The sequence below is a fragment of the Octopus sinensis genome, linkage group LG14 (assembly GCF_006345805.1).
Source record: "Octopus sinensis linkage group LG14, ASM634580v1, whole genome shotgun sequence".
NCBI lineage: Eukaryota > Metazoa > Mollusca > Cephalopoda > Octopoda > Octopodidae > Octopus > Octopus sinensis.
The window spans coordinates 40,982,872-41,005,312 of record NC_043010.1 but is presented as its reverse complement, the minus strand read 5'-3'; the positions used below and the strand labels follow the sequence as shown (position 1 = coordinate 41,005,312).

At 36.1% G+C, this 22,441-nt stretch overlaps 1 protein-coding gene and 1 long non-coding RNA gene across 2 annotated transcripts in view; both read right to left on the bottom strand.

Annotated features, from left to right (window-relative positions):
* Positions 1 to 499: 499 nt before the first annotated feature.
* LOC115219515 (sex peptide receptor-like) lies at positions 500 to 2,696 on the bottom strand. The gene has a single exon (XM_029789695.2). The coding sequence runs from the start codon at positions 2,265 to 2,267 to the stop codon at positions 1,026 to 1,028; it is 1,242 nt and encodes a 413-aa protein (XP_029645555.1). The 5' UTR covers positions 2,268 to 2,696; the 3' UTR covers positions 500 to 1,025.
* A 25-nt stretch (positions 2,697 to 2,721) lies between these two features.
* Positions 2,722 to 22,441, bottom strand: part of LOC115218776 — a 227,090-nt gene continuing 207,370 nt past the window's right edge. Inside the window, exon 4 of the long non-coding RNA XR_003882275.2 lies at positions 2,722 to 2,972. This is a non-coding gene — a long non-coding RNA (uncharacterized LOC115218776). The remainder of the gene's footprint in view (positions 2,973 to 22,441) is intronic.

Sequence of the window (22,441 nt, the reverse complement as noted above, 5' to 3'; positions counted from 1 at the left end):
ATATATATATATATATATATATATATATGACTGTATATGTGTATATATATATATATATATATATGACTGTATATGTGTATATATATGTATATGTGTGTATATATATGTGTATATATATATATGACTGTATATGTATATGTGTGTATATATATATATGTATATATATATGACTGTATATGTATATGTTTGTATATATATATATGTATATATATATGACTGTATATATATATATATATGTGTGTGTATATATATATGTGTGTGTGTGTGTATATTTATATACATATAAATATATATAACTACTAACACTGTGTACATGTGTACATTTTAGTCCTTGTACTGTTACATTGTGGTGAAGTTATCGTTCACTAAATTCACACGTTTTAAGATATTGGTCACATATCTTCTTAGTGGCATATTTTTCAATATTCTCTGATCATTTCTGTTTTACCCTCAATGGCCAAACTGCTCGCAACAAGATATCAATGTGAGGTAATGGACATTCTTATTCCTCTTTTTGTTTTCGCTTCCCAAATTATCATTTTCAAAATTATCATTTTCAAAATTGTCATTTTAAAAGATTTGTTTTTTTTGTATTTTATTCATTGTTAAACTTTTTTCTTCTTAGAACTTAGAAATTTAACGTTGGTCACCTTTCTATGGTTATTCACTGTGGTGGCTGGGTTACTAGGGGTAATTAATCGTAATGATCTTCTTTCGATAAATATTGTAGTCAGAATATGCTGAAGTTAGTATTATTTTCTGATATTTGAAATATGTATGATATATCTCAGTGGCATATCTCTCAATTGTCTCTCTATATATGATGTGTGATAGTCAGAGGGTGGATTTCCCTCGTCACGGTGTAGTCACATTAAGCCAAATAGGCATATTTCTTTTCTTTCTCCATCTCCATTTATTATTTTCCAGATTGTACAGTTTTCACATTGTTTCCACATTACTTCTATAGTACTTTATTTTATTTCATTCATTTTCCCATATTTTGTGTACTTTTTAAAATGAAAATTTTACACGTTGGTCGTCTTTGTGTTGTTGCTATGGTTATTTACTGTTGTGGCTGTATTACTAGACTGAGTGGCCGTAATGAGCTTCAACTTCAACCAACCTGGTCTTTGCGGACAGCAGTTGAAGAACGTCGCCACGAATGTCTCGCGGAACAGGCGACTCATAGTACAGTAGAGTACAAAATTAATAGCATTATTACAGAGTGCCATGATATCAAGGACGTCTCCAAGAGGCATGTAGACGCAGGGAAAAAAGTTGTCGATGAAGCTACTTAGAAGTGTTAATATTCCTTGCGGTAGTTCAGTCAATAGAAACAGCATTACAACCGCCAATAGCATTCCAGTGGTTCGATTGTGTTCTCCATGGCGGTCCGATTCATCTTTGCGTCCTTGAGACTTCAGCTTCATTCTCTTTTTGTAGGCTTTATGCATCACCACAATGAGCATGATGGTAAGAATGGTAAGAGTGACGCACGGCACCAGCTTGATGAGAATGGCCTGCACCCAATTGTTTATAGTTTGAATGATGTGTGAGAACATATAGCTGCTCGTACCTATCTTGTAGCTGTATTCCTGGCTGGGAATCGAACTGACGTTGCTTAGTTCAGAGAGGTTACTTCTTGTGGGAACATATCTGTAAAATTGGCCGGTTGGAGGAGATTCTTCGATGGTATTTAAAATATAGTTTGGAATACAAACGACTATTGTGCTCAGGTGTACAATTAAAATGGTCTGCTTGGAACGTTTTATGCTGCAAAGTTCACTGCCCCTGACGGGAAAACAAATGTATATATATCGAAATATTGCCAATGCTATAGTAAGTCCAATGGCAATGGTGTGTGTTACAATGGTAAAATTGGCATGGAACAATAAGAGCACAATCCAGCCGTAGCTACGTGTGTGCAAGCGTGGAATGTCTCTGTCACGGAGAATGTAGTAATGAAGGGCAAATGGGAAATAAGACATCATCGTCAACATGTCAGCTACGGCAAGCCACGTCAAGATTAAATTGGTCGGTGAGATCATATTTCGCCGAGTTAGGCACACAATGTTTGCCAAATTCGCCATGAAACCGAATGTACATACTATGGCGCTCACATATCCGTGTATCTCGGCGTAGCGTTCGCTGAATTCGTACAGTCCTTGTACGGAGCTTTTTATCAGGATGTCATCTTCAGTGACATTACAGCCCTCTGGTAGAAAATCAATTGAGCCCGGTAATCCGGGGTTTCCATTGGCTGACATGATTTCGTTTGATACAAAGTCAATATCAATAGAAAATGATTGTGGGGGAAAAAAGGCCTCAACAAAACCTTTTGGACGGTAGGAAGTCCGATTCACTTTTTAGCCTTCCTTTATATTTCAATTATAGATAAATAAATATATATTATTTAATTTTACATACATATGTAATGCGTTTAATGTATGTATGACGTATATTGTGGCTATATTTCTATGCCTAATAGGCTTATATATAAGCCTATTTCTGTTGAATCTCACCAACATACATACCTACATACACACACGCACACATACATATATCTTTACATAAGTAAATGTTTGGATATTGTATATTATACGTGTGTTTTCTATATAACGTATGTTATGCTATATTTCTGTGTTTAATAGGTTTAAATATAAGCCTATTCCAGTTGAATCTTTCATGAATATATATATATATATATTATATATATATATATATATATATATATATATATATATATATATATATATATATATAATGCTAAATGACTGTATCAATATTTGAAACTATACGTTCAGTGTCATGAACAATGTTCAGATTTAATATGGAGCAGCATCTTAACTCATGATCTCATCAAATTAGATCTCTGAACTTCCAGCACTGGTATGTACTATTAGTAGTAGTAGTAGTAGTAATAGTAGTTGTAGGTTTAGACTTGCTTCACAAAATTTTCTGAGACTTTCAAACTGTAAAGAGAAAAACAAAAGAAAATAATATTAATGCTTGTTTTAAAGAATAACGAGTGAAGGTAGAGAATGAGGGGAGAAAAAGAAAGTTTGGAAAGTACATTAAAAGAATAATTTAAGCAAACAATACAAATGGAAATTGAAAGAAGCCTGAAATATTTAAACTCATAAGTATTATTATAGGTCTTAAACTTAGTATTTCCATATGGGACAAATGATCTCTCTCTCTTTCTTATACACAATGTGATTTTGTATGTGTTATCTATCTGTCTGTCTCTCTGTCCCTACCTGCCTGCCTACCTACCTACCTACTGTATGCTTATTCCTAAGGACAAGGCATTCAAATATACAATTTAGAATAACTGAACAATTCAGGAAATAGAGCATGTCATATTATTTTGTTTTGTTTTGTTTTTCGTTTTAAAGACCTTATTCTGCTTCAGTTCTATGTGAATCTCTCCCCAACTAGCTCTGTAAATTACTCTCCAAATAGGGAATACACACACGCAAACATAAAAATCGCACACACTCAATTACATACACACACATGATATATACTCTCAATAACATGCAAACCACATATTGCATTCATGTCCGAAGCACAATACTCTGAACTCTGTCCATTAGTCTACTGTCCAGGCTATACTATTCACATGAATCTCTCTCTGAGAAATGGTGATCCCTATTACATAGAATCCACTCTCTTACTATTCGCTTGGACACCAAGAAAAGCTTCCAGCTACTCTGGCTCTATGTCCCCCTCTTCCACTGATCCAAATACATTCACTTTTTGCGTCGCTTTTCTAAATCCTTGAACTACTAACATATCTAACTTACTCCACTTCTCTCCAAAATCCTTGTTAAAAGCAACCCTTGGATTAGCAGCCGGGCCATCAGCCTTTAGCGGAATTCCTTCTGCTTCAAGCATTCAAACCATACATTGGACAGAGTTACTGTGACCTACTGACGCTTAGTCAACGTTTACGTTTCCTCTGATCAATTTTCCATTCTCTTCTTTAAAATCTTCGGACTTCGTTCCAACCTAAGTTATACTCACCACCTCATACTAACAATCTATACTCTCTTAACTCCCTATTACCAGTAACTATTTAATCAGACCTCCTATATTGAGGACATATTTCTCACTTCCTTCTTTCACGAAGTCATTATCCTATATGATTTCAAAGCTCACAACCCCTCGTGCTCTTGAACTCTTCCTATTATGCTGCTGCTGTGGAAGCCAACTCTTTAGTAATTCTCCATGTCAATTTGTACCATCCTCGCAAGCATTTCTGACCGACACAGACATTACGATTAGCCTTGATTTCTTTCTAACCTTTAAACCTAATCTCTTTGAGGCACTAACCTATCTCATCGCAGCTGTCCATCACACAAACATGCTACATAACAACTCTACCCTTGGACCCTGTGTTATCTTAAGCTCGCTTAACTCTTACTAATAATGAAAGGATGCTCTTCAAATATTTTTAACCAGTAAATCTTAGTGTTTTATGAGTGAAGTTCCTTTATTTTGATCTTTTTGTTTCTGTCGTTTAACTGCGGTCATGCTTGAGCACTTCCTTGAAGAATTTTTAGTGGAATGATTCGACTCCAATACTTTCAAGTCTGGTACTTATATCGGTTCTCTTTTGCCGAACCGCTACGTTACTCTCAGTCTTCTGTCATCTACAAAACAAGCTCCAATCAAGTATAGCTGAACATTTGTGTACCTTGTACCTATGGAAAAAAAGCATTGTAATATACAGGATGTCCTAAAAAAATGTGTACGCACATTGGATGCTTATCATAATGGATTTTATTTCCAAACTTTTAATAGACAATACTGACGGAATTTAATTTCTCTGTGAACACCTGTTTCCATACTGATGACTGGTCTAGTTTAGCAACTGCTTAGAACGCAAAGCATTGAAATCGAAAATGTTCCAGAAACATTGCATTCAGCATTTGTGCGCATTCTCGTTCGATGGCTACCCTCAATTGTTGACTATTTTCTACCTTAAAATTCATCTTTCAAGTATCTCCATAAAAAAAAAATGTTTAGTTTTGAACCGTTCGGTGGACATGGATGCTATTCTAATGAACCTCCTCATTCAATCCATCTGTTTGGCAAAATCTCATCAATTTAGACCCTTACATTACTATAGTAATCCTGGTGCATCCTATGTTGCTAAAGGTAAAACTCCTCATCTTCAAAGTCATTTCGAATACTTGAGAGATTTTCGCTGCAAGTTCAAGTAAATAGTTACTGTATTGTCAAAAAAGAGCGGTCCAATTAATCCTTTTGATGATAAGCATCACTCTACTGTAACTCCTGATAAATTAACATTGTTCTTCCATAAAAGTTCCATGTTCTTCCTTAAAATTCCTATATTTCCAGTAGGTGCAATAGCAGATTTACTTTAAAATGTCCCCACATCAATCCGAACAATCTTTGTCAGAAAGTGTGCATCTTCTACAGATTTTACTAAATGCACAAGCGAAACTCTACTCTGAGCCCGCATCATCTTCACTGAGAACATGGACTATTTTTGGAATGTATCTCTTCTAATGACTGTTTTGCTGCACAGATTTTCTCAAACTTTGGCAATTCCCTTTTTGTACCATTTCTTGTCTTGTGGGGCTCGTCGGTGTCCAAGGTCATACCAAACGTTTCTTGAGGACTTCAAACTTATTTCTAATTCGAATGATGGTAAGCCACTTTGCTAGATCTGTTTGATTGACGCCCGTCTCCAAACTGTCTTTGTATTTCGAATGTGTTTCCATATTTCCTATAGCACTTTCGGATAAATTTCCTTTGTTTGAAGATTAGTCTGGCTTCTTTCATTATTTCTAATATGTTAAATCTAAAGAAAAAGAAAAACGCAAATTGAGTTAAAGTGTGTACATATTTTTGGGACAACCTGCATTGATATCATGTTACACATTGTACGCTATTATATTGTTAAGATACTGTTTGCTTTCTCATCATTCATATTCATTTGATTCTGTGTCATTTCCGACATCTCACACACTTAGACAAAACAGTAATAATCTGTATTTGCATCGTGACTTCACAATATATAACTACTTTGTTAGTCTGCTACTACACTTCATTAACAAAAGATAATTAAGAGTGCTTTGAATAAGTCAACAACAGTGCTGCAGATAATTTTTTTCCCCAGTCTTTGCTTTAGCGTACGCTCTTTTTTTCCTTTCCTCATTGTATTATGACAGATCTTCATCTTGCTATCACACCGTGTTTGTCCTCTGGCAGTTTGTTTCAATAAAGTGTTCAGTCTGTGAATGCGTATGGTGTACAGATGCAGCACACACACATATATTTATACACATATATTTACACACACATATATTTATACACGCATATATATATGGGTGTGTATGTATATGTGTTTGTGTCTACATGTATACATGTGTGTGTCTATAACTTAGTTATACCTATAAAAGAAACAAACGAATCATCTGTCAATTTCGACAGACTATTTCTGACGTTCGAACCCCGGAAACACCCACTCCTTAAGTTACACAGTAAGTGGTTGAGTATACCTCAGACACCTGTACCCTTAACGAAATCCCCATACAGAATGTATTTCAAAGCCGTAATTTTTAAATTCCAAAGCCGTATTTCTAAGATATAACCATTAAATTCCGGACACTGCCTATACTCTGTCTACCTTTCAGGATTCCATGCAGTTTCTGTCTACCCTGTTTTACTAATAAGTATTTGATCGACTTGAATATATAGACAAAGAAATTTGAAAGTTATCACGAAGTGGAATCGAAACGAGTCCATCATGGGCTCGTAGAGGACGTAGTTATTTGACCATCATTTAGGCCATTTTAAATTTTATAAATTCCTTACCAATTCAAGTATGCTCGAGGCATTTTCGAACCCGTAACTCTTTCTCATTTCTCCTGTTAGACTTTCGATTTTAATTGAAGTTTTTTTCATCAGAAAAAAGAATTAACGCATGCCATGTCCGTGAGAGTTTTTAACCTTTGTTAATAACTGCCTAGCATGGATCAAACGGTTTTCCCGTATCTCAGCAGATATGAATTGTCTTCTCAGTAAATACGACTAATATCAAACTTCCTTGTGTACCAAAGTTCCAAAAGTCCACCCCAACTTCTGAAATTGTTTGTCCGTGGCCTTCATTGATTTTCCAGGATCATCATTGATAATGTTTTGAATTCGCTGAATGAATAGTTGCATTCATATAGTGTCTAAATGTTAACAATAGTTCTTTTCTTTTCTTTACAATTGAAATAATTGTATCAGAGGCTTCCAGCATTGTGTACAAAAAATGTTGTATCATTTATAAATCTGGCGAATTTTAAATCGTTGTGTTCTGCGCATATAGAAATAACTACATGTCCTTGCATTTTTTGTGTTACATTTTATCCGCCATTGGGGAATCTGAAAGAAATAAAAGCATTTTAATTGGTTTGAAGAGAGGTAATATGCTGCGCGTTAAGTGTCCTCAAATCCCCCTCGCACTATATATGTGTGTGTTTCTATATATATATATATATATATATATAAAGAAAATGGAGATAGCATTAATATAATTTATTTTCTGCAAAAAATCTCACAGGTGTTTTAATTAAGCCTAAAAGAATAAATACCAATAAGGAAATCATTATATTAGGCAAAACCTCATCAGAGTGTAAAAGATATACCGTTAGGTTATTAGGTGTTGTGTTTTCGAATCATCTCAGCAGACTGGTGAGATGACTCGAAAACACAACACCTAATAACCTAACGGTATATCTTCTGCCCCCTGATGAGATTTTGCCTAATATAATGATTTCATTATTGCTGTTTAATCTTTTAGGCTTAATTAAAACAGCTGTGGGAGAATATGTTAGACTTTTGCTGAAAATAAATTATATTGATGCTCTATCTCCATTTTCTTAATTTTCCTTTGAGTATTTATAAACGAAGATTTATATTTAGACCTATCATTTTATGAATTTAATTCTTCAAAAAAATATTAGGTGCTTACATGTCTGCATTAATGCAAAATACCCTTCATTAATGCAGATATTCAAGTAATTTATTTATTATTAGATATGATATAAATTATTTACATGTGTTTAAGTTACGAAACAATTTGTCGTGATATTAGAATTTTGTTATTGTCAAATGAAATTTCATCAAACTATTCCTCTGTCACTTATGACTTTATACATACATGGTAGCTTCCCCCTCGTTATCGAGTATGGCCATTGCGCGAAGCTTAATCAATGTTGTTATCGTGCAATGCCTGTGCAAGAAGATTTTTTTTTAAAGTGAGGAAAGACTGTGCACTGAGTCAATCCCACTCACAAAGCAACAGTAGCCATAATCCGAAAAGAAGAACAAGTCAACATCATCGGTAACCACCGGGCCGTAGGTTTTATGTCGGTGTTATCCCAGTTACCCGAGTTACCTTCCCCTGAAGGATGCCCTAACAAAGGCTAGGAGTCCTTCATTCCCAATGGTTTAACCGCGCGATCGGGTATTCAGTCCGATTATTTCTATGTCCCCGCGCATGATACAGCCTTAAGACATTTATTGGATGGCCGTTGACTCTCAAGAGTTCCTCCGCCCTTTGACGGGTTTCGTTTTTCATCCCGCAGAGTGTCCAATAAACACCCTCCTCACCAAGCAAGCTGGTGCCGGTTTTGTCACCGACGACCCGACCATACAACAGGTACTGGGTCGCATGTTACCAGTAGCACTCGAAAGTGACCTGACATATTATACATACATACATACATACATACATTCATACATATATGTAATGTGTGTGTGTGTTCTTCCGTTTTTCTTTCGATTGTTTCATTTAATATATTCTCTTACATACATGTTTGTTTATCGTAAAATCCATGTTATTCTGACACAAAGAAAACCTTATCAGGATTTTGTTTCTTAACTGCCTTTTTCAGGCATATTCGAATATTTACACTCCAGTAAACATTTCCTATTTTCTGTATTCATTCGCACAGTATCATTCTCGTTTGTTGTACAATACTATGAAATGTTCCTGCTTCTACATTTCTTTGTTCTGTGCACTTCTATTCCGGCACATGCAGCATATTCTTATAAAATGTACGCTTACATATTGGAAGCTTGATTTCAAAATACTGGGTTTTTTCTGCAATGTTTACTGCTAACTAATAATTTCATAACATTAGACTTCCATATTAAGTAAAAGATCTGCGAAAACTACAGGTTACTATCTTCCAACCGCACAGGGATAAAGGTACCAAGAATAAAAAAGCAAATTTGAAGTATTTCTACGTCGTACTCAGTTTCGTGTATGATACATGGAAAGATATTACAGGAACGCACACATATGTATGCGTGCCCGTAATATATATATATATATGTAAAAATATACACACGTAAATATATGGAAGGGCATATACGCATGTCTTTACATGTATGCATACATATGTATATATATATATATATATATATATATATATATATATATTATATATATATATATATAAATTTGTATATATATATATATATATATATATAACGGGAAGCTTTATGAAAATAAACAAAAGACGAAGGCAGGTGGAAAACAAACGAACAATTGTATTAGTATGGCGCTCAGGAAATATAAATAAAACAAGTCTTTAACGTTTCGAGCCTACGCTCTTCAACAGAAAGATACACAGAGAGAGAAAAACACAGAAAGAAGGAGAGAAAAAAAATGCGTGCAGTAGCTAACGAATCAACATATATATATATATATAAATTTGTATATTTGTGTATATATATATATATATATATATATATATAATATATGTATATATATATATATATATATGTGGAGGCGCAATGGCCCAGTGTTTAGGGCAGCGGACACGTGGTCGCAGGATCGCGGTTTCGATTCCCAGACCGGGCGTTGTGTGTGTTTATTGAGCGAAAACACCTAAAGCTTCACGAGGCTCCGGCAGGGGGTGGTGATCCTTGCTGTACTCTTTCGCCACAACTTTCTTCTGTTGGCCTGCTCGCTTAGCCAGCGGGGTGGCGTCATTCGAAGGCTAAAACAATGCGAAACGCATTGTGACCAGCGATGTGTAACAACATCTGATGGTCTGGTCGGTCACATGATCACGTGATATATATATATGTATGTATATAGTTTTGCCCATAGCCGTGTTCCTGCTAGAGAATGTGGACAAGTTGGAGCACAGTCACTGATGTGATGGTTGATTGATGTAATTTTATTTCATGTCCTTCTCGGCGTTGTTTCCCTAGACTGTAGCAACATATTTATATACACATACATACATATATATAGGCACGCATGTATATACATGCACGTACTGACACACACACATAAATATATTTAGGAGTCCTTATACAGATACATATATATATATGTATATATACACATACATATAGGTACGCATGTATATACATGCACGTACTCACACACACACAAATATATTTAGGAGTCCTTATACAGATATTCTCATATACACATATAATTGAGAACATTTTTAGTTTATCATAACATCTATTTAATTTAGTAAAGAAACCGAGGTAAGGTTATTGCATGTATTTTGTCTGGGGGACCTACGCAGCATTTAATTTACAGTAATGAAACTGAATGGCTCTGTTGTGATTTCAAAAAAGACATCTTACAGAAGTCCTCTGGAAATTTTGTTTCTAAGGAATTCCACAATTGCATTTCGTGAAATCCAGATATCCTACATTCGAAAGTATATGTAATAGATTAGTCATTTGCTAAGTACATAGAACTTCCAATAAGTTTATTCCACTGTATATAGAGGTATTACTTATTATTTTAGCTTCATTGAAAATTCACATCCTTGTGAACGGATAATCATAGCTGTATAATATTAAAATTCAATTCTGTTATAATGTACTAAACGGCCATACTAACAAATTCTGTTATAACATACTAACATATTAATCATTATTGTTCGACCGTGGTCGAGACAATGGAATTTACTATGCTACGCCAGACTTCACGGTTCATCATAGCATTAAGGAGGCCCTGTTTCTGGATGCCTGTATCCCTGGAGATTACATCAGGGTAGGAGAGTGTGCGCCCTCTGGTATCGCGAGTAGATGGCTTCCAGAGGAGAAGAGCGGAAATTGCTTCGTTTTTAGCTCTACAACAATGTCCAGCAAACATATTAAACAGCTATACTAACGTACTAAACAGCTAGGCTAACGTACTAAACAGCTTGGCTAACGTACTAAACAGCTTGGCTAACATACTAAACAGCTTGGCTAACGTACTAAACAGCTTGGCTAACGTACTAAACAGCTTGGCTAACGTACTAAACAGCTATACTAACGTACTAAACAGCTAGGCTAACGTACTAAACAGCTTGGCTAACGTACTAAACAGCTTGGCTAACGTACTAAACAGCTTGGCTAACGTACTAAACAGCTTGGCTAACGTACTAAACAGCTTGGCTAACGTACTAAACGTCTTGGCTAACGTACTAAACGGCTTGGCTAACGTACTAAACGACTTGGCTAACGTACTAAACGACTTGGCTAACGTACTAAACGGCTTGGCTAACGTACTAAACGGCTTGGCTAACGTACTAAACAGCTGGACTAACATACTAAACGGCTGGGCTAACGTACTAAACGGCTTGGCTAACGTACTAAACAGCTTGGCTAACGTACTAAACAGCTATACTAACATATTAAACAGCTATACTAACGTACTAAACAACTAGGCTAACGTACTAAACAGCTTGGCTAACATACTAAACAGCTTGGCTAACATACTAAACAGCTTGGCTAACGTACTAAACAGCTTGGCTAACGTACTAAATGGCTAGGCTAACGTACTAAACGGCTTGGCTAACGTACTAAACGGCTTGGCTAACGTACTAAACGGCTTGGCTAACGTACTAAACGGCTGGACTAACATACTAAACGGCTGGGCTAACATACTAAACGGCTGGGCTAACATACTAAACGGCTAGGCTAACATATTAAACAGCCATACCAACAAATTTGATTCAAGTATATATCTTTTGCAATTATGTCGGGGTAACAATTTCAGATTATCCACCGTTCATTTAACTTACCTCCCGGTAACCAGAAATCGCGTTCAGATTAGTGGCGGGTTGGTTGAAATCAATTTTATCTTAACCATTATGATTTCAGGTTTAACCTCTCAAATCCTTCCCCAAATATTCTTCACCTTTGTGGCAAAGTATGTTCTCTCTTTCTCTCTCTCTCTCTCTCTCTCTCTCTCTCTCTCTCTCTCTCTTTCTCTCTCTTTCCCTCTATTTCTCTCTCTCTCTCTGCGTTAGTTGCACGCGTGTAAATTACCGAGAAATAGCTTGGAGCGTCCACTCACGTTGTTAATCCTTTAGCATTCAGATTACTCCGTCAAATTTAATGCTTGTTATCACACATCTTTTAGCTCTGAGATATTGATGATGTGATTGTTTATTTTTAGAATAACATTGCAGGTTAGGTGCGACGTGCCAGACCTGGCCATTTTGAACATAAAACAGATAAAATATTTGGGCCTGATATGGCCGCTTTAAATCCTTAAAGGTTAAAGTTGAAAATGTTGTATCGAAAGTTGTCTCTAAATCTATTTTTTGATACAGTAGTGCATGAATCTATTTTGTCTTGTTTTTAAATATATTTCGTTTGCATTGAAAGCATACGTGTATAAATACATTTTGTTTATGCTTTGCTTTGAATGATATATATTTCAATCGCATTTGAAATGTATGAATGTATTCGTAATTACACTTTATCTGTCATAAATTCGAACTGAAATAGATCTTTTAAATTATCTGAAACTAAAACAAACTGTTTCCAAAGCAAACAAAGTATATATTTACACACTTCAAATAGAAACGAAACACATTAAAAAAAAATTTTTATTTAAAAAATTGCAGATTGCAGACGCAGAATGTCTGATATTCAAAGTGTTTTTTATAAAGATACCATAAAAATGTTAGGGGACGTACTGGAAATTGAAAAACGTACTGTTGGTTATGACATGTGATTGTATAGCTTATTTCTTATACATATATATTTATAAATTTTACTATTACTTTCCTATATAAACCTACAACTACAGAAATGATATTTATTTTTATATTGCGATTCATTACATGAGAGAGGATAACAGGAACAGTGGGAGTCGCAGCAAAGGAATTAACTATCGGAAATATTTAAAGAAGAGGTAGAAAAAGAGTAAATGGAGTTATATGTTTACACGCAGTGTAAGATTTAAAAAAATAAAGAGCTGAAAACAAACTTGGAAATCATATTTTGATAAAAATATATTAAAACTGCAATCTTTAAGAATTCTTAGCAATGTAGGTTTCAATGCTTGCTTTTTAGTATATGTATATATAATTCCGAATACTTAATAAGCAGTTTTCTCCTTAAATACGAATATATGCGTGGGTATATGTAAATACCTATGTGTGTGTATATATATATATATATATATACACGCACCCGTTTCTGTCGTTGAATCGTAGCTGTGCTAGGGCAAAGGCTTCAAGGGCTTTAGTGGAACGGATCGATTTCAGTTGGCTTGTTTTCATAAAATCTGGTACTTAAATTAGTTGTCAAGCGATGTGGGGGGGGGGCAAACACAGACACACAAGCACACATATACATATATACGACGGGCCTCTTTTCAGTTTCCGTCTACCAAATCCACTCACAAGGATTTGGTCGGCTCGAGGCTATAGTGGAAGACACTTGCCCAAGGTGCCACACAGTTAAACTGAACCGGAAACCATGTGGTTGGTAAGCAAGCTACTTACCACACAGACATTCCTACGACTAATGTCTTTTTTGTTTTGTTTTTTTTAATAATTTCGCATTAAAATGGAAGGTGAAAAGAATAGTCAATCTCGGTGGAATTTGAACTCGGAATGTAAAGACAGAAGGAGCGCCACTAAGCATTTTGTCCAGCATGCTGACGATTCAGCCAGGCCGCCACTTTAATAATAATAATGATGATGATGATCCTTTATACTATAGGTAAAAGGCCTGAAATTTTTGGGGAGGGGGCTGAAAGGCAAAGTTGACCACAGCAGGACTTGGATTCAGGATGTAATAAAATGTTGTGTGGTAATTTTTTCCCGACGCTTCAGCGTTCCAGTCCGCTCACATACTACTCTTCAATTACTACTACTACTACTTCTACTTCTATGAGCATTAAGTTATAAATTGTCCGGAGAAGGAGCTATTTCATTGTGTGACTGATGCATTATTTTATCAACCCCGGGAAAATATGAGACAAAGTTGACCTCGGCTGGATCTGAACTCGAAACCTAGAGGACTAGAACAAATATTGCAAAGCATTTCCCGACGCTTTAATGTATTTGCCGAACTATTCTATTTTACTTTCCCGTTTAGTAATACCAATTTCTTTTCGAAATGTGAAACCATCTTAACTACACAGCTTTGAGTGTTTTTCACAAACTTGTTGATTGAAAATGATTATTACAGGAGATGAATTTAGTTATTAATTACATCGTAGAACAATTTTACTCATATAAAACACCACAAGGACTGTTAAATGCAGTTTTCATTTATTTTTTGAGATATCAAAACTTTGGTCGCTCTCCTGCAAAGTAGTCACTGATATGCCCCCCACAGTTTGCACAATTCAGGAAATAAACGGAAAGTGAATTCGATTTTTATGTGTTTTAAATGGTTAAAACGACTCTTTTACAATGTAATTGATTTTATTTCAACACACGACCTCAAATCAAGTAACCTGATAGAAATGCACAACTCTGAAATAATATTGATTACACGTTTATTACAAAGCAGTAAGCCATATTTTGTAGAGACCTCACGAAGCCTAGCTTAACTAAGCACAATAAATCTAACCTAATGCAACCGAACCTAACCAAGCTCTACTTAAACTAACCAATGATATTAGTCATTACTGACATATGGCATTGGATACTTAATTTCCCGTCAAACCATTAGGCTTGACGGGAAATAAAATATCCAGTGCCATATGTCAGTGACTGCATTGTTTCTGCTGAGCTTTATTGAGTTGTACAGAAGACACAGACATTGGTCATTCTCTATAATCGCCATTTCATCGTTTCATTCATAACATTGTTACATTAGTAAGAATACATCTTGGAAAGAAGTCGTTAAGACGAAACAGGAAATCAATTTATGAGGAAATTACAGTGGTTATAACGTCGGAGAAAATGCTTCGTGGTTTGTTTCGGTTCTTTACTCTTTCAGTTCTAATCCTGCCAAGATTCAAATTCGCTTTTTATTTTTCCAGGGCCGATAAAATAAGGTATCGGGCAAGATTTAAATGACTAACCTTCTCGCCCATCCAAAAGTTGTTATCTTGAGCCTATGTGAAGAATTATCGAAGGGAAGTGATTTGGTATAATCATTTGACAATGCATATATTCTGAGTTCGAAAACTGTCGAGCTCAGCTTTGCCTTTCATCTGATTAAACTCTTTCCCTAAATTCTCACTTTGTACCAATATCAAAAACGATGATTATTATTTGTATTTTTGTTATTTCATGTCTTGGAAAGTTATGCTCCGTATCATTCCCGTGTTTGGAAGTGAAATATGCTGGATATTTCTAATTGGAGAATTATTTTGTTTCGTCGCATGGCGTTATGACAAAGAAGAGAGTCTGTTTTTCTTTTTGTCAGGGAGAAGATAGAATACATTTTCAACACATTTTGTTCAATTTGTTTTGCATAATCATATTTCAAGATGGTTTCCTTTGGGGAAAAACTGCTCAAACCAAATGTGCTGGCATTAACATAAACAAAAGCATGAGAATAAATCCTTCAGTTAAAACTTTTTGAAAGAAAAAATATTAATACATATTTAAAAAAAAAATGGAGGAAAGCTAACGTTACTGAACGTACAGCAATGAAGAAAAACTATAACATTTTGACGGAAAAGAGTGACAATATTGATTTAAACATTTGCGCATTTGCGAAGAAAATGCAAGCAATAACAGCTTCCAGAAACAGAATTGTGAACGATGTTTGTTCAAAAGATTTTGTGGGCGTAGAGAAGAGTGAACAAGAAAACAAAATTAAGACATTGTGGTGGTGTATCCGAGAAGAATGACTATTCTTGCCCACCAAATTAATCTAAGAATGATTAAGATGAAAAGTGAGACATTTCTGACTCGCGGAGAGTAGGTTGGTTCTGCTTTCATCGTAACCTCAAAGGAATATCTGAAGGATATCTTGGTCGATATATAAAGCTAATGCGTTAACCATTAACAAGGCAAAATCATGGAAATATCCGTCCTGTATTCAAGACCCAAGGAAGCGACAAACAGGGATAGTGCGATGTCCACTTGTCCATAGGTTCAAACCACAATAAGCGAACCCAGCACAATACAAGTATGTGGAGGGGGTGAATGCGGAGACATGTAGTTGTTAGGGGTCAATATGATCTTACAAGTTGGAAACAAGGTCATGCTGGAGCAGTTGCAAAAACAAAGAGCAGTGAGACTATCGATGCGAGGCACAAAACTCATTCGTTACACCTGTGAATATCTGATCTATTTTGGAGGCATTTTTTTGCAATGAGGAGCTACACAATCTCAGCAGTAACAGTAGACTCAGCTACAATAAAAACAGCAAAGCTTGGGACCTGGAGCTCCAACGGTATTACCAGTCTGGCATAGGAAATGATGAAGAAAACTTCGTCGTTAGACGCAAAAATTTGAAGTTGGAACTCACTTTACGTAGTACCAAATCATCAATTTACGACGATGGGAAGAAATGCAGATTTGAGCGAAGTGGCAGATGACAGCCAAGGAATCAAATAAAAACGAAGCAAAATAGGCGACGGGAGAGGCAAATATAGAGAATATATAAAACAAACAGAATTACATGGATTCCACGGTCTAATGACTATACATACATTCATATATATGATGCTTGTATGTGTATGTATACACCACACACACATCTTTAATATAGACAGATAGGGAAAAAATTCGTTGAAGTCATGAGATATTCTCTTAGGTTTGTATTTGATTCCAATATATACTATATAACATTAATTTCCAGCCATAATGTATTTATTAGTTGTTTATATCTCTATATGATTTTTTTTGTCTGTCTGTACCGCTGTGTTTGTCTATCTCCCGCCCTCTCTTTACTCACACACACACATTTTTTCACTTTTCCCTCTTCTGCAACAATAAACGATTATGAGATTCGATTTCAGTGTTCCAACTGGCAACATGAAAATATATATTAATCTGTTTGTCAGTGTCTATTTATCAGAAACTCGCAAATAACAACGAAACAAAAACAGCTGCTTTTGTCTGTCTGTTTGTATACGACCGTGTGTATGAGTATGTATGCGTTCATAAACGTTCGTCTGTGATTACATTCATGCCCGTATGTGTGTGAATCTTTGTGTGCGTGTGTCTGTACCCGTCTGTGTGGTGACAAATGAGGAAGGGTGTTGATCAATACGACTGAATATTTGGAGTTTCCTATGCAATCATGAAATCAAGGATTCGATCCTTTCCACTAAGTGGAAGCTTGTAGAAGTGACCACTGCCCTAAAGATTGACTCAACTTTAATTTGCGAATGGAATTAGTAAACGGAAATTGAATTCAGAAACAGAATCAGTATGATGCTGTGTGTGTGTAACAAGGCTGACCCTTTACATTACTGGTTCACTCCATATCGCGGGTTCGACACAATGATATATACATATATTGGATATTCAGCCATTTACGCGATAACAGCATGGCATTATTGTCATATGCAGTACAATGTTATTTCTTGCTGAGAATATTTCGTTAAAGATCCACGTGTATGTGATTGTGTGAGTGTGACGAAGTCCTTTATACTTTTGTCTGAAAGTAAGACTTTCTTTTTCATAGCACTGCTTGGGCTGAGTGAGTTGGTCTGGAGTTAGACAACAAAAACAACTTTTCTTGAGTATTGCAGTGAAGGTATTTGCGCTGTTCATGGTTAAATCCCCAAACACCTGCGAATCTGAGAACACATTCTGTTCAGTTACGAATTACTTAACGAAAAATGGCTCAGATAACAGGGAAATATGTAACTGCCCACTGAATTGTGCCCAAGACCTCCACAAAAGTGAGAAACAGTCGTTAAAAATGGTATGTTCAATATTGATACGAGGTATGAAAACCTAGTTGCAGTGTTTTATAACTGAGCATGACTATGTACCTTTTGTCAACAGATGTAATAAGAAACAACACTTTTTCGATATTTAGTTACCTATTTTCAAAATCTGCATTCAAATCTTACACAAATTGATTTATCATTTCATATTTCCGTGGTCTAATCAGAATAACCTTTTCGAATATGCTCAATACGAACTGGAATGATTTAACGAAATATCTATAAAGTGGGGGATCTAAGACGTGCAGTGGAAATGAAGAGATGAACGACAGGGCTGTTTAGAGCCAGAAATATTGTTGTTACTGTTTAACTTGAGATCAGCTGTGATCAGTTAGCTTTCGTTCTGTGACTGTCTCATATTTATTTTCAGGGGTATGTAGAACTATATTAAGACGGTTGTGTGAAACATCGAGCGACCTTTTATAGAGTTCCTCTTCAGCTATGAGCCAGAAAACGTCCTCAAACAGGAGGGATAAGAGATACTCATTACGCTAACAAACGGCACGAGATTTGCCGTTGAAAGCTCGTGATTTCTTATTGACGGCAGCATACTTTTCCATTTACGGTGCAAGTTTTTCCGTTGAAGTTGCTAGTCCTCTTCACCCATTTCTATTGCTATTCTACTTTTTTGTTTGTTTTTGACTGCCTCACATGTTGCTACAATCTTGGTGAAGAGATGGGAGTTGTAAATTACGGCTTGTAAAAGTGTGACCCTACACCAGAGGTTGAGAATGATACATACAGTTTCACATGCTTTCTTTGGGGGATTCACAGCAATATTTCTTCTGGTAGCCATAATGAAGCCTGCAACTTGAAAAGTCTTGCTCGGAAGCCGATGATATGGTATACAAGGCACTAGGTTATGCTGCTGAAAACAGCATTGCTATATTGTACTGTATTGTCAGTGCTGGTAATTAAGATGTGTCGCAAATTCAGTACCCTTCCCAGGACAAAGGGATTGCCGCTATTATTTGATTAAAGTAATAGATAACTCTCAAGGTAGAAAAAAAAATGAGAAATGTATAACCATGAATACAGTTTTCTCTTACAGCTGCATGTTTATTACTATCTTTACAGCATCTCAAGAACAGAACTACAATTTTAAAAGAAATTATATATTGCATGGTTCTGTTAAAACTTCTTGGAGCTAATCATCGACAGCTTTAGTCTTATATTTATAAGATTGCCATATTAGTATGGCGATAACTATTAATTTCCAGTAACGCTGCCGTAATCTTCTTTAGAGAGACTTAGTAATTTTAATATTTCTATTATTGAAAACAAGTGGATGTATTCCACCGAAACTAGGTAAATAGATTCTTCGAACAGGGACAGTCAGTAGCGACACCTGCTGGGTCTGACTACACTGCATCGATAAAGGGCAACTACCCTGAAACGCGTCTGCAGCTGTCTGACTAGCAGGATGAAGCGGCTGACCTCCCCTGTTCGAAAGTTTATAATGGACACAGATTGTGTGTCAAATAGCTAGCTTGAGGCGGTGGCCTCTTGGAGCTAATCATCGACAGCTTTAGTCTTATATTTATAAGATTGCCATATTAGTATGGCGATAACTATTAATCTTATAGTCTTTTTAAATAATCGTGTTAAGATTCGCTAAAACTTTACCAACGTACAGCAGCAGAATAACATAGACAATGCTTTCAATCTTGTGCCGTGATGTTTGTTTACTTCTTGAGATAACTCACAAATTAGAAGACGTAATATAGCCTTCTGAGATGTTACTTGAGATTGAATCTTAAATACAACCTATTTGAATTTTTACATCATCCCCAAAATCAGATACTTCAGAAAAAATGTACAATTCCATCTTACAATTTTCAAAATGACTGTGTAATATCCAAAAGTGCTGCTAGTTTACATATTATTCGGTTATAGCTTTATTCTTGTTCTTCAGATTTTGTATTTTCAAACGGCCATTTTTATCATTTACATGTTTCAGTCACGGCGTCCATGTTGGACACTGCCTTGAATGCTTTAGCTGAACAAATCGGCCCTAGTACTATTTTTGAAGCAAGGTACTAAGTGGCTCGGCAAAAGAAAACGATATAATAAGTCATGGGAAGGTAAACAACCCAACATCGGTCGTCAAACAGTGTGATGGGGTGGGGACGAACACACACACACATATGCGACGATCATCAATACAGTTTCCGTCTACCAAATTCACCCAAGGCGTAGGTCGGCCCGGGACTGTAGCAGAAGACATTTGTCCAAGGTGCCGTGAAGTGGGCCTGAACCCATAACCATGTGGTTTTAAAGTGAATTTCTTGACTGCATGACTGTGCCTACAATCTAATAATTCTCTACATGTATGTGTGAGGTTGCTTTAACATCAAACCTTCGTTTCATGTTGAAGCAGTGATTAGAATTTTGAGGAGTCTGGAGATGTTTTGGAAATATTCAGAAGCCTAAACGTCCTAACAAGAAAGCATGTATGTGACCACACCACCTACTAGAAATAGCAGTAAGTTTTCACTCAAACCATACCCAGACATCAATGGATAATATGGTGTTAGATATACCGAATAAAATACAGGAGGTTCAGGGCCGCCTGATCAGGGATTAAACAAAAACAACAAAGCTGCCTCTACACAAGGGCTCGATCTGTCAGAAATAGCAACACGCTCCCTTTCTACCTGTCTGTCTGTTTGTCTATCTGTCTCTGAAATTACATTCTACCATCTTGAAAAAAGAAACTGCATGCAGTTTTGGGTGTGTTGCTTCTGAAAAAAGGACGGGATTGTCTCGACTGGAACGCCTTTGATCACTGAAATATTAGACCAGGGATGAACTGAATCTAAAAAAAAGAAAAAGTAAAAACCAAACAGAAAAGCGATAGTCAGTAGTTGAAACTGGGTCGCCGGCACGGCTCTTCGCAAACCTAACCTACCGCGAATTTCATACGTCAACGGTGCTCTTGCTAACATCTCAAGATAGAAACGATTTATGTCAATAGTAAAGTCACTTGAGATCGAATTAACGCATCTATTTCATTCCTTTTAACCTAATTGCCATATCAAATAATTAATGACTGTTTTTAGAAACAGCCATAGCGTAATATCTATAATTGATGACACTAGCTCTGAAATAGTAGTAGTCGCTAATGGCACCACGAAGAACTAGTGTTATAGGCCGTTGGTTTATCAATGTCTGGTCACTTATCAAGTTTTTGCTGAGTCACAAGAGATTTCCTGCTACCGCCACCATCACTGATATCGTTTTCATTATCATCGCTAGCAGTAACAACAGCAACAACAACTGCAACAGCAGCATATGTGTAACAACAGCAGCAGCAGCAGCAGCAATAGATCGTATTGTTGACATTTAGTTTTGATGGTGGTAGAAATCCTCAAAGTGTAACAGAGTACTTGTTCCTGGAGATGTAGGGGGTGAAGCTGAGAGAGAGGACGGAGAGAGAGGGAGGGGAAGAGAGATAGAAGCGGGGAGAAGTATAATGGGAGGAAAAGAGTCCTATCTCTCTCTCTCTCTCTCTCTCTCTCTATATATATATATATATATATATATATATCACTATATCTCTATATCTCTATATATCTATCTCTCTCTCTATCTCATTTGACTAAAGCATTAAGCAATATAAATAGGTAGGAGTAATAGCTCAACCAGTGCATTTTCATCGCAAAATTCTCTCCTATAAAACACATATCGATTTAAAAACGGGGAATTACATTTTCCCCCAACGTTCTAAATTTGCAGAAGAGCATGATCCTTTATAAAAGCGTTAATGACGATGATTTAGAAGCTATTTATGCGATTAAAGTCATTAAACAAATACAGTTAGAAATCGTTCTGTCAGTGGCTTGTAAATGGTGTACGGAAAAAGATGTCTAGGTACATCGCAGGTGTTCTGGACATATAATTTAAGGCTTTAGAAAAATCTATATTAATAATGTAAGAGCGAATTTTATGAATGTTTTGTTCATAATTTTGTGAAACTGAACGAGAAATCTCACACCTGCAGGAGGAAATAGCACTGGCCTTCTATATTCTGTCAAAAACTTGAGATACCTACATGGTGTGAATGTGGATGCTTTCAAGAGATAACTGGAATTCCTATTCTCTAAGATTCGAGATGAACGTCCCCCGTGGCAAGAAATGCAAATGATGATAGCAACACTTCACTCTCTCATTCACCAAAAGCAACCCAAGAGGGAGGGCTATTAAAAGCCTAGCAACAACAGTTGCGGTGCCCCAGCATAGCCACTTTGAAAGGCTTAAACCAGTAAAAGAGTAAAAATCTGG

What these genes read in the sequence shown, in the direction of transcription:
- LOC115219515 (XM_029789695.2), bottom strand. Translation starts at nt 2,267, where the DNA reads ATGTCAGCCAATGGAAACCCCGGATTACCGGGCTCAATTGATTTTCTA.